Source organism: Triturus cristatus, chromosome 9, assembly GCF_964204655.1.
Source record: "Triturus cristatus chromosome 9, aTriCri1.1, whole genome shotgun sequence".
Classification (NCBI taxonomy): Eukaryota; Metazoa; Chordata; class Amphibia; order Caudata; family Salamandridae; genus Triturus; species Triturus cristatus.
Window position 1 is genome coordinate 877,697,329 of NC_140592.1, and position 14,264 is coordinate 877,711,592.

The 14,264-nt window shown below is 41.7% G+C and overlaps 1 protein-coding gene across 3 annotated transcripts in view; it reads left to right on the plus strand.

Moving 5' to 3' along the window:
- WARS1 (tryptophanyl-tRNA synthetase 1) overlaps positions 1 to 14,264 on the plus strand; it is a 105,432-nt gene that overhangs the window by 35,412 nt on the left and 55,756 nt on the right. For all 3 annotated transcript variants that reach the window (XM_085626358.1, XM_085626359.1, XM_085626360.1), the window contains one exon: positions 1,043 to 1,242. In XM_085626358.1, coding sequence (XP_085482484.1) covers positions 1,129 to 1,242 — 114 coding nt within the window. In that variant the 5' untranslated portion in view covers positions 1,043 to 1,128. The remainder of the gene's footprint in view (positions 1 to 1,042; positions 1,243 to 14,264) is intronic.

A 14,264-nucleotide genomic window follows, 5' to 3' on the forward strand; every position in this document is an offset into this window, starting at 1 on the left:
GCCATTTATATTGTATATCTTTGTTAGTGAATATTCATTATCTATATACAAATGTTGCTAAGATTTTTATATCGCAATATGTGCATTTCAAGTTATTACTATATATATTCTCAATAAAATGAAAAATTGTTCATTACTTAGGTAATCAATTGTGCCTACTTTTTCCTCACACTGTGTTGGCTTGACAGTGAGGAGGATATTTCTTTCCCCTTCTGTATATTTGGATCTTTTCGCGCTATATCATAAATAGGTTGCAGGCAGTGGGCTTGTTTATTTGATATTTTTTATTACACAACTTGGACACCACTTACCCCAGCAGTCTCATCTCCTTACACCAACCACCCCAACAACTCCACTCTGCAGGAGTCCTACTTGCATACATCTCACACGTACACAGAACAAGATCAGGGGGATGGGGTTTCTCTTATATTGCTCGTAAAGTCACACTCCACATTAGAGCCTCCTCCAATCTTCTTGAATTCAGGAAGAAATTGACCAACCTACCATAGGTAGTGCTGGGCACACACGCATACTCAGCACCATGCTACCCTCGCAGATGATCGTGCACTTTACAAATACACATAACAAGAAAAGAACATTTGAGAGGATTTACATATTCATGTCGATTCGGCTTGTGTGATGGGAAGTGGAATATTTGGTAATGAGTGAATAAGAAGTTTCAACAGTTAAATCGATCAAGTCCTAAGTGATGGGATTTGGCCATCAGAAGTGCAGAAGACGAAAAGGTGGTTATTCTATGACTGGTGAGAGCACATAGGCTGGCTCAGACGAGCTAGATGGAAACTTGATAGTGAAGTCTGTTCATGTTTAGTTTAACTGAAAACAGATGGTGATGTTTTTGGGGGTGTTTGATCAGTTGAGAATGTGTGATGACATCCCATGTATAGCTTTCAACACTGGGGTGAATAGCTTGTCCTGTTTTGTTTGTTTGGACCATAGCTGTGCTCACAGTCACAAAAGAGTCTTCTCTCCAATCTAGGTATTCCTGCACACACTCACTTTTTCTTCTTTTCTTTTTCAGTCCTCACTTTGAAGCAATTGTTGGTGTTCCATCATCCTTTGAAGAAAACCCTTCAAAGAAAGATTTAGTCATCTGCAGAGAATAACATGGCAGACTCCGTAAACGGTGGACCAGTCACCACAACACCATTAGAGCTGTTTGAAAGAGTGACTGCACAGGGCGAAAAGGTTCGGTCACTTAAAGCAGAGAAAGCAACAAAGGTAGTTTTCAAGATTGCTAACTATTCTGCATGTGTAATGTAACTTCATTTTTTAAATTAATCTTAAACCTCTTAGAAATACATTGAAACCATGTATTATTGCACATGTTAGCTTTTATTATTAAATTACAAATATTAACATTAAAACAAAATTAAAAAGAAAGAGGTCTGGTCTTGAAAATTAAATGTAACGAAACAGTAAATCTATAATTCCGGAATGATGATGAATGCATGTGTGATTCTTGCACCACTAGCTTAAAAAAAATCACCAGAATGAATCTTTATACACCAGCTGACTAATTTTATTTCTTAGAATCCTAGGGTACTCTGCTGTTTTCAAGGATTGTGATTTATTTATTTATTTTAATTGAAGGTCATGTTTTAATTTATACAATACTGATAATCTGAGCTAAAAAGATCTGTAAGATTAGAATGTTTAGGGCAGATATATGTGAGTAATTGATCCTAAGGAGCAGGTCATGCTGGAGCCCAAGATGGCCGCAGGGTTGTGGAGCACCTAATACGAGCCACTTCCTTTGCTAAATGCTGCTCCTGGCAGACTCCTGTTTTCTCTTGGAGGGGTTTGCTTGAATGGGGAAAAGGCTTGTTTCTGAAGGTGTTAAAGGTTGGTACTTCACTACAGCGAATCATTGTTTCCTCCTCCTTCCACGGACTACAAACGGGTGTTTGCGATTCATTTGGTGGCCAGTTTCTCATGCCTAGAGCCAGGATGGGCTGGTAAGCATTAGACCATTGTGAGAATGCGAGGTGAGCAGGAGAGAGAGAAGCAAAGCAGCCTATGATCCAAAGCTCTACTGGGGTTGTGATATACTATTTTGTAGCACTAGTGGGTGGGGTGGATAGCGGTTAATGCCTGAGATGACTGTTAGCTACCCCCCCCCCCTCTGAGCAAGGGGTGGCTAGCACAAATGTGGTGCTCTCAAAAGCTGTTTGTTGGCAGTCCAACATTGAGAGCCATGCCCTGTTTGTTGCAATCTGGGGATGTAGAAGACTGGCTGAGACACCCAGTACTGTGTAGTTCTTTTCTGACAATCCTGCTCAAGCACTACTCATCTTAAAATGCAGAAATCAGACTTAAACTCCAACAGACGTGCTTTCCACAAAAGGAAATGGGGGTGGGACCATTAGTCTTCCCCAGTGGCCCAGAACACAGAAACAGGCTGCATAACCTGAAAGAGAATTCCTGTAGCCACCTATCCCGTAACAAGCTGGGAACCCTGGACACCTACTTTAGTCAGTGAGACCAACTACATCTCCGCATTGATGTGACAGCAATCCGCACTACCTACCTAGAACCTGCACCTCTTGATAATTTCTTCTTATAGCTCTGGGGCTCCTCTACCTCTGAAGAGATGGCTGTAAGCAAAGAGTTAACTTCCTTTTGCTACATTACGCTTGAATCCGCCATTTACAAAAGAATCCACCCCGGAAACTGTGTAGGGGCATCAGCACACCGCTGGACTCATGGATGGTATTTTAAAACATTATGCCTGTTCGTAGTGCATCACAATATTTGTAGATGTACCTCATAAATAATGAGCACTGTCCGCTTTGCATAGAGTCTTGAATGGAATAATTCATTACACCTAATATATTCCCATGCATAAATGTGTCTGCCTTACAACTTAAAACATACACACCACTCAGCCCTACTGAGCAACTTCTGGGCTGACCATTATAAACTCTTAAGTACAGGACCAAAAAGTCTTTGAGACCTACTCAGTCTAAGTCTAGACTATACATTAAATTCCACTCTATTGTCCATATGATACAGCTGACCGAACAAAATAGTACTCTTTGCCAACTCTCACTACCTTCTAGATTGAGAACTGAACAATTATTGATGGACTCCCACAGTGTGACAAGATACATCAAAAGTGTTGGAAGTATTCCTGAAATTAGTCAAAAAAGAAGACATTCTTACGTACAACAATGTCCTGGCTGGAGCCCAGAGTGAATAAAATGTCATTAGAGCTCTGATGCATGAGATATGACATAGCAACTTTTAACAAGAGCTTGGACTCAACAGACAAAGGCCAAGTGGTTGTAGAAGAAAAACTGGATACTTTCCCTGACTTGTGGTAGTGACAGTTGAAATTTCATGCAAAAAAAGACAGATTTTGAGGATTGTGCCAAACTCCATAATGTACACTTTTATGGCATCCCAGCAAAAATAAAGCTTCTAGTTAGAAAACACTTTAAGAACCACTAGAATGCCAGAGAGCACACCAAATCCTTGAGTGTGTGGTTACAGGAGAAGATAATTAATGCCCCATCGTAGTCTGCTTCCGACATGGTCAACATTCTAGAGCCATCATCCAGGCTGTGAGAAGGAAGAACAATCCATTCATCCTTGATGGTCAGCACATGTATGTGTCAGTTGATAACAATTTTGACACCAACGTCGGGAGAAAAAAAATTTAAACTTCAGCCAATCGTATGCCTTCTTGGGCCCTGCAACCATGATGGTAACTATGGGTCGTTAAAATACTGACTGCATTGAACCAAGACAACATGGAGGTATTCCTAGATTCACTCGACTCCTCATCCTCTGAAGTTGTTGAGACTCCCCAGGTGCCAGTCTCAGAACAGACATGACCCCCTAAACAATGGAAACCCAGTACTTATAAAAGTACATATGCACCTTCTGGGATAATTCATAGATGACCAGGCAGAGATGGCCTGCAGCAATTAACTGCTATCTTATAAAAGAAACAAATTTTGATCCACACTGAAAAGTGTCTCGAACATAGAGGACACCAATGACTACTCTACAGGTCAAGACCCTGTATGTAAATAGACACACATGCCCCTAAATACGTTTCTAATCTTCAGAGACCCCCATCAAGGGGACACCTAGTGATGTAAGATGCAGTATAGCCCCTCCACTTCTGTTCAATGTCACTATGCAACTGTTATCCAATCTTTCACTGTCTGAAGAAAATAAAAGCTGTCCCTTCATTGCTTGCTTACGTTCTTGGGACTCTGTTCCATTTCCAAGTTATCCCTCCTGTCAATGGTATTGTCTTTACTCCTGTCATTATCTTTATTACAGAAGCAGATCTAATATATTTATTTCCATTTCAATAATATAGAAATATTATGGAACAAACCTGCATGCATGATGCACATAGCTTAAATATTGTGACATGGCATTTCTCATTGTTTAGCAGCACTGTCAATGGGTACTCCATCCTCCTCCTTGTCAAATTAACTACCAAATGGTTTTATTTCCTGGGTGGTGCTGACATACTTCACAGCTGTCTGACTTCCAGTATAAAAGAGTAAAAGTAGGAACTAGATCCTGTGGCCCAATGGTCTCTGAATTCAACATAGTGCCTACAAGTTGGGACATTCGAGGCTGCCCTACAGATGCAAAATAGCCATTCGGATAGGGAAAGAGTATTGAAGCAGCTGGAAGAGGCGCAGGTAAACTTTAAAATCAAGCTTGATATGAAGTGTAGAGAAAGGTGGCAGGCAAGGTGCATTCGACAATTTGAGTATGGGGCGCAATCTGGTGTGTTACTGGCATGGATGACGATAGCTGAGAGGTCCAGGAATACCATCAGGGAGCTGGTTGTCATATCTCGGGGGACATCTTTAACCAGGTTGAGGAAATACAGGGGCACCTGTTCTCTCTTTTTTCCACACTGTATACGGAAGAGGTATTTCTGGATTTGGCTAGGCTCAGGGAATGGTAGAGGATAGAGGCCTTCTTGGGCTTAATGCCTCGGATAAATAGTGCCTGGTGGCGCAGATTACTAATGAGGCAATCTGGGAACATTCATCACGCATTAAGAATGGGAACGCGGCCGGTCCATTCCTCTGGAGCTTTATAAGCTCTAAAAGGAAGAGATTGTACCAATGTGGGAGACACTGTTTAATGCAAATATCCGAGGAATTCTCAGGTTCCCGACTCGTGGAAGGAACCACAATCGTCTTGATTTTAAAACCTGAAAATATCAAAAGGGGAATTGGGATCATGTGATCTAGGAGGATCCCTGAGGGGAAATCTGTGGGACCCTCAACAACTACTTTCAGTTAGTGGTATGTTTTCTCCACCGACGTACTGGTAGTTATTAGCGTGATCATCGGGTCTTTTCTTCCACCAGGAGGTAATCTCTCTGACCGAAGAGATTGCGTGGTATCCACAAGATAAAAAATCTAAAAATACCTCCTATCCAGGGTAAATGCAATTTCATGGAACCTAGATAGGAGTAAGGTTAAAAAAGAACAATAGCTGTGCCTGGGGATGTGTAAAGTGCCCCCCACATCATTTGATTAAAAAAACTAGCTTACATGTTTCAGCCTACTTGTGCCCCAGTGGGTCAGCGGCTTTCATCAGGACCAACATGGATAGCAGGATCCCTTTCTTTTCACAGCCGGGACTTAGTCCCCTGTTTTGTTCTTTGTGTAGGTAGGTGCTCTCTTCTAGATTGATAGAGAAAGCACTATTCTCCTCTGTAATGAAACAAACGAACATGCAATACACGTAAGATCGCTTCAGTTTTGTGCTCTATATATATATATGCACTTTGACCTTGATGATATTTGTGTTTTAAATATATCACCTTGATTTTTGGTCTGTTGTGAACACGCTTATTCCCTTAAAGGCGTGACCACTGGATTTAGTACTCTGCACTAAATTCCTGCGTGCTCAGCTCAGTGTCCTTTTCGTGATTGTATTTTCACCCTTCTATTCTTTTTAAAACATCAAGTTCAGAGATTGTAGTAAACCTGTTTAGGTGAAAAATAGTTGCTGAGCTCGTTGAGTGTATTGCAATTAAATAATTTATTCTTTCAGGTCACTGGAAGAGCAATGGGCAAGATACAGCTGCAAGTGGGTATGCGGCAGGCAAAGAAATCCAAGATACTTTTGTATTATGAAAAGTCTTTATTTTCCAATTAATTTTTCCAAGTTTTAAGGAAACATTAAACGCAGCCAACGCGTTTCGTTCTCAACCAAGAACTTCATCAGGGCTTAAGTAAAGCAATATTAGCGAAAAGACAAGTCGATGTGGTCCAGTGTGAGTGCCCCAGTCTGATAACTGGAAATACCAGGGAATTCCCAGGGCAAAGTAGTGCCCACAAAGGAGATCTGAATAAAGAATCCAAGCGTGGCAATCCGTAAGCGTTGACTGAGTTTAATGTTTCCTTAAAACGTGGAAACATTAATTGGAAAATAAAGACTTTTCATAATACTCTGTATCTTGGACTTCTTTGCCTGCCGCACACCCACTTGCAGCTGTATCTTTTATGATCTGGAACACAGAGGCATCACGTAACGGCTGGTGCTGGGTTTTCAGTGCGCAGGAACTTTGAATTCAGGAAACTGATGTGAGGTGCAGAACCATCAGTCCGCCGTTCAAACTTTGCTTTCTTTGTAGCTATGGGCGAGATGTGAAAGTAGCTCGCCTGTTTTTTATTTCTTTACCTGGGTGCTTTAATTGGATGAATTCACTAATAGTGATGTTTGGATGTATACACCGCCTCTTCCCTTGTCTATAGATCTTTTGTAGAGGCGGTTCTAAGGACCCTTATGTTAGCGGGCGAACAAGTCTGATATGTGATAAAATTAGTAATATGAAAAGTTAATTGGTGGAGCAAGTGTCCGCACCAGTGTGTGCATATGTTATTATTAGAATGCTAACACAATCCTGGTATGTATTTCCTGTATATGCGCAGATTGTGGTTAGTGTGTTAATACTGGTCATATTTACCTTTCTTTTTCGTTACATGGTCCCCAAAGGGTATGGGGGTAGGTGCGGAAAGTTGCACTCCCTGAGAAAATATGGTAAAACAAGATTGGTATTTGTTATAACAAGCCAAATAAAACATATAACAAGCCAAATAAAACATAACAACATCAAGGCAGTCTTTAGGTTTGCCCCTCATTATTTAGGCGAGTGTGTTACACTGCCACTCTTACTTAAGCGGGGAGTTTCTGTACTTATCGAGTCCGTCCCGTTCTGGATGTTACCCGAGTGAACTGTTGGGACGTTTTTAAATGGAGAGGGACGTGCTTCACGGCGAGTGCGTTCTAATTGTTTACGCATTAGATAAGAAGTATAGACGATAGACTCTGTGACTGGGTTCCGAGTCTTTCTTTTAAATTGCTGAATATTTTTATACACATAAAAATATATAACTCCTCATATGTCCTTTTTTTTGTGTATGTTGCCATTACTTCTTATAGATTATAAAAATGCAAATTTAGAGACTGCGTTGTCTCTCTTATATGTCCATATTCACTTGTGAGAATTCTTAACCTGCCTATGTATGCATTAATATTTATTAATGTGCTCCTCCTCATAAGAGTGTGTGTTCTAGCAGAGTTCTTTACCCCTTATGTAGGTAAGTATTGTCGGTGATATGGGTTGTTCTGCTAAGGTTAAGACCTCAAGTTCATGCTTTTTCAAATGCTTAGTCCTCTTAACCAAAGAATCTTTCTTCAGAGGGAATGTCGGCTCGTCCCTCCTGGAGGCTTCCGTACAAATTAGTTAGTCACACATATGTTACCTGTAGGGCCAATGCCTTTAAGGGGTTTATTTGTTAGTGATACTCCTGTCTACTGCCCACTGATATTTTTTGGTACACACGTTCAGAAGCAGAATGGGTGTCATAAATCGTTTCTTTTTCCTCCCTTCAGTGATATTAACAGCACTTAATTTTAAAGCCTGCCAAAGATCCCAGCAAGGCAAATTCATATCTGCCAATTTCATTATTGAATGCTGACTATAAAGTTTTTATGAGCTTTTGGCCCGAAGATTGGCCATATTAGGCCTCTCAGTTAATTCATCCAGATCAGAAGGGCTTTGTACCGAAGCGACAGACTCATGAGCTTACTCAGCAATTGATTTGGATCTATTTATCTAGCCACTACCTGCTGGATCACCTTGTCAGTGGTCACAATAGATTCTTCTAAAGCATTTGACCAAGTAAATTGGGTTTACGTATGGACGGTTTGGGTAGTATCGGTTTTAATCCCTTGTTTCATTCTGACCCTTCGGAGGCTGCACAAGGATTTGTCAGCCAAAATTCTGTTCAATAAGTCATTGACTGGGAGATTTGTAATTTGTAGAGGCACGAGGTAGGGTTGTCCTTTGTCTCCTATTTACATCGAACCATTTACCCAGTTACTTAGAAGGGATGTGCAGGTAATCCCCTTCTATTCCCTTTATTTCAGCAATAGGATCGCACTGTGTGCTGACTATCTCAGAGTTTATACATCAGACCCTTTCCAGACTATTCCTAGAATGTAAAGGCTGGCGGAGGAGTGTGGGGCATTATCGCGGTATCTAGGGAATAACTCCAAGTCAGCGGTTCTGTGTTGGAATGTTGCTGACTGTGCTGGGGAGATACGGCCTGAGATCAAATACATGAGCATTGTTACTGTCCACCCCCTGGAGACAGTCCCATCCCGTCACATAACCTAGGGAGGATGGGGAAGGAGGTAGATCGGTTACTTGCCAGATGGAGGAATTTGCCATTGAAAATCTATGGGCGAGTTAATTTGATTGAAATGTCAATAGTCCCCAAGCTGATGTCGCTTTTTAATTGTATCCCACTTACATTTCCAAGACTGGCCACAGATAGGATTCAGGGTAATATAACAAGCTTCATATAGGATTTTGGATTGGACTAGGTCATGGAAAAAATTGAGGCGAAGGCTGTTGAAAGGTGGCTTAGCTCTATTGGACCTGAATCTGTATTGTATGGCTTTTCAATTTAAAAATTGTAGGGTGGTCTTGGGAACCTCGGATAGTTAACTTAGGGGTGATTTTTAGCAGGGATGACCAGGGAGCTGGTATCCACAGGGTTTCTATGTGTTTGGTGCCCCAATATGTTTTTTAAAAGTGTGATTAAAAGTTTTAAAGGCTTTGCTGAGTTTATGGGTTAGAGTCGGGAAGACCCTGGGTATTGATTAACTTCTCAGTCTTTGCACCTATCCGGGATTTCCCGGGCACCTTTGCTTGAGAAAGGCTGGAATAGCCGGGGAGAGCTGTCTTCAGTACATGGGTATTACGCTGGAAAGTGCTAAAATCAATGACTGGAGGCTGCCTATCGAGATTTAAATACCTGCAACTTTCCTCTTGGTTTGCAAGTGTCAATCAGGAGATGGGGGGCGCCTGGGAGGACGGGCTGTAATTGTAAGGTGCAAGCTCTTAGTTGCTATCTGGTACTGAAAGCTTTTGGATGCCAAGGATAGAAATATGCAAAAGAAGAATTGATGGACCGAATGCTGTACAATATCAAGCATTAACCCCCAGTGCAGAGATCTTGGCCTAAATCCATTGTTTTTTTGCTCACTATGCCATTCCAGTTTGGACCCAGCTGAATGAAAATCAGTCTTAATCCTGCCCCCATGGGAACAATCCAGCCTGAGCTCCCAGACCAGGTCCTCTCTGGACTGAAAGCAAGCATCCTGGGAACGAGTTTGGAGTAATAACTCATCAGCCAGGCTAGCTTGACTCCAAGGGCATGGTGAGCACGGAACCCACTTCTGGGCATACCCGTCCCACTCAGGGAGACAAATGCAAAAAGAACATTGACTAATGAAATGTGATAATCCGAAACTGGTCCCAGGAGGACATGGCCTGGCATTTTGGGCTGAACTGTTCCCATAAGCAACAGGGTGAAGACTGATTTGCATATGGCTGGGTCCAAACTGGGTGCATGATGAGCAGAAAACGGATGGATTAAACCCAGGTCTGTGAATGGGTGTAAATGTTTGATTTGTTCAGCATTCCTTCCATCATTTGTTCTTTTCGCTTTTGAGAATAGAAATATGGCGGCATCACAGTCTAAATTACATCTTGTGTGGCATGCATCCCTGAAGCTGTTGTATTCCATGGTCAAACCAGCTAATTTAAAGCAAAATCATTTTTTCACCCTTAACCGACTATACTGGATCCCTCAGAAGATTGCAAGATTTGTACAAAATCCGACTCCCAGATGTAGGCGATGTGGTCATCTAGAAGCTAATGAAGATCATCTGTTTTTCACCTGGGCCATGATTAGCGGGTTTTGGGAGAATGTGGGTAATCTCATTGAGGTGCTCCTGGGTGTCCGAATTAATGTAAGCTCCATATTGGTTCTGATTGGGGTAGACCTGACATAGCGCATCCTTCTGAGTAGATCAGAGGGGCTTGTTGTCTATCTCGTACTCCTTGCCAGAAGGGAGATCTGTCAGCATAGGACAGATCCAGCATCCCTCTCTCCAATGGAGTAGCTAAAAGCTGTGCTCTGGACCTGTAGGTTGGACACTGAGAGTAAGCCTGGAGGATCGAATTGGATATGGACCTATTTTTCCAGGGGAAGTGGTATGTCAGTACCAGTAGAACAAGTGTTTACACCTGGGCACTGCTTTGGGGGGACGGGCGTTTGGCCCATGTCGTTGCGGTGGGGCCAACGAAAATGAAGCAGGCATGGGCAACTACTGTGAGATAGCCTAGGTTTGCAGAAATCATGGTGATATGGGAACAAAACAAAATGCCCATCTCTACCCCCCGGGCTTCCGAACTAAATACACCTTCAATCACGGCCCTCCACCCCCTAAGAAAACTTTATTTCTACCCACTTTCATAACTTATGTGGATACTCGCAGTCCACTTTCCTGATGTTCATCACCTACGCATAAACCTTATTAATTGTCCTGCCGACATCTCTTTCCTTTGACATCCTACCCTCAGACCATCTTAATCAAAAGGCATTAGAGCTCCCCAATGGGGAAGTCAGATTTTCACCCATGACATATAGGTAAAGTGCTAATGATAAAATCACTGAAGTCAGTGGGATGTCTCATTACCTAGCGTGGAAGAAAATCCTCCAGTACCTCGATACTAAAGAATAGGCTATTGCACTTTTACAATGGATGCACCGGTCCGGAATTAAATCTTCAAAACTTAAGGGATTGGTAGGCACAGAAAAAGGGAGTAGCTGTATACTTGCTTGACCGTTTTCACCCGATACTTCCACCAAGTGTTCCAAGAAATGCGGTAGAGCCATTCTCATGAGGAAATCCCAACCCCACAAGCCCTCAAGACCTAGTTGGACCCAGAAAGACGGGTAGGCAGTTGCCCAAAAAAATAATAAATCACATTAATAAGTGTACTGGTAATGGGGATAGTATATGCCCCCAATGGTGCCCTAGTAGTCTAGACTACTTATAGAGTTTGATATGAAGAATTCTTTTTAATAACCCCAAGAAGCAATGACAATAGCCGGGCTATACTGCAAGACCGGCTGAGAGACTCTGCCCTTCTTTACATATGGTGCATCCTACACCCAGTGAAAAATGATACGCTTTGCTCTCAGGTGCGCATGGCAGGTCTTCCTGCATCAAATTAATTTCTTTCTCTTAATTCAGGGGCACTACTATTTAATATATCTCACTGTGGTATATTTAAAAAGTGGTATGAAATGCCCTTTACAGTTAGGTCTAGACCTTGGACATGTTATTCAACCCCCTAAACAGTGGTGCAAGTAGCCACCAAACATAAGACGTCTAAAACAAATAATGCAATGTGTATGAGACTACAAAGTCCTGAATGAAGATTCAATTAACTTGTCACAGATGGGCATCAAGCATGGTGGGCTAGAGGGGACTTTTAATGCAAGACTCCGCGCTGGCCTTCTAAGAATTATGCTGAACGCACCAAACTTGAGCTGACTGTGAAAGACAACCATTTACAACTTGGATCCTTTAAAAACAAAATCCAGATGTCATGACTTTCCCCAGTACTGTCATGCCCACTACCAGGGGACCTACATGTGGGACTTTCAAGTGTTCAAGAAGGTTCCGGACTTTCTACTATACCCAAATACTGGTTTCCAAGCTCTTGGACGCTATTTGGAAATTCCACTTCATTACCGATCCATGCCTGGTTTTATGGAAGCCAATCTGCTTATGCTAAAAACTCTAATACCTATAATTCCCTGCTCTCTTTGTCTCCACCCTCAGGCCAAGGATGGGTGGAGGAGTACAGCATACATGTGGCTGGCAGGTGCTGGCCTGCTCACACCTAATGCATGAGATAATTAGCCCCAGTTCCCTTCAGCCAAGTGTGGGTCATTGTAGCAGTGTTCCTATTTGACTGATCCCGTGTTTTCTGAGTTCCTGAACTTTAGTTATACCTTTTTCCTGTACCTAGCACTGCCTGTAGTGCTTCCTTGATTCTTGAGCCACAGTTTTGCCTTGTTCCTTTAACTAGCTCTACCTGCATTGCTGCCTTGCGTCCTGATTCCTGAGCCAGCACTATTTTAGTGTATCTCTGAGGTTCTAATTTTCTCTCTTTCTTGGGGTGCCTTTTTTCCCAGCCCTTGCCTTTCTTTCTATTTAATTACCTCGGGCCAGTTTCTAGTTTGCTACCTTCCTGTTCCTGCTGTTGTAACTTGCAATTCCATTGTGTAGTTTATTTGCTTTCTGCCAAGTAAACCCGTTGTTTTCCCTTCTTTCCTGTTAAGCACTTCTCCTTTTTAGCTCATTGTCTATTGTGGTTGTGTATGTATAGGCTTTCCTGTTTTCAGTTTCTATTTTTGGTAAATTCTGGTGGGTTTTTTTCAGTGTTTTGAATACCTTAAAAAAACAATGGTTGACAGTGGTTACACATTTTCACGCCATTAAAAACAACAGAAACGGTGTTTTTGCGATGTTTATAGAATGTTTTGCTTCTAATTATTGCTTACGTTCTGCAGTGATAGTGCATGTGTATAGACAGCGCGTGTACAGGGTATATAAGGTCCAAATAATTTTTTACAAATCAAACTTATTGTAGTACACCATACAATACTTCTTTAGTGAGTCTTTGGTCTTGCGCGCTTGCTCTTTCTTTCCCATGTAAATGTTTATCTGTGAAAAGGCCCTCTCAACATTGGCAATTGAGACGGGCAACGCCAAAACAGCTTTCCATTCCATTACTGCTGTAACTGAAGATTGTGATGCTCTAGAACATGTTCTGCAACGTATGCGTTGAATTGGGCGCGTTTGCCCTCAGTTATTGAATCAGTCAAAAATGAGGCAGTACTTTTCAAAGTCTGGCAAAAATTCAGAAGGGATATAGAACTTGTGAGGCTTCATTAAGTTCAAATGCCATGGTTGGTGAAGGGACATTTCTATGCATCATTGACAGCCATTTCCCATAGACTGTAAAATAACATTTCCTCAATGGCTCCTTAACATTTCTCTGCTTACCAAGTGGCAAGAATTCCAACATGGAGCATGTTGCAGTGCCAAAGTCACTAAAAGTGTCACCCAGTCTACTCTCGTAGATGTTTCACATCTACACCAATTATGCGGAACACGTTGTGGTCAAGTGTGTTTCCAGTCTTTAGCATTTTGATTATGTCCACTACAGCAGTCATGCTTTCCTGTAAAAACCTGAGCATGCAGTAGACGGTACTTGTTTCACATCACTAACCGTATGTGACTAAAGATCATCACATCTCTTACCTTTGGTATCATCATTAAGTAAAAGTTCTGTAAACGGTCGCCACATGGATAATATAGTGTTCTCAGCCTCTAGGGCACAGTTAGGATGGCTTTCTTTGATGCCACACAGAGCACCACTATCTCGGATGCTTGGTGACAACACTCTTTTCACATATACCTGTCACTACACCTTGCATTGAATATGTAAAGTCTGGGGTGTTTGGCAATTCACCTACAATCAACACTGACTCGCTAGAAAAGTGGGCTGATGTATCAAAGTATTTCACCCATTCTCTGTTTGTGGGCAAATGTGATTTTCCTATCCGTGAAATCAAATGTAGCCAACATATCAAATATGATTTTGATATTTCCTGATGATTCTCTACAGTTAATAAAATAACTAAATAAGACCTAAAACATGCTTCTAAACACTGCATCTTTAGACCAAAGACCACAAACCTGAAAAAGCAAAAGGAAGAATAAACAATATTTTAGTGACAGCCCTAAACAACAACAATCAAGCAGAATAATGTTAGCCTAGTCTTTCTTGATACTGCCTTGTATAACAAACT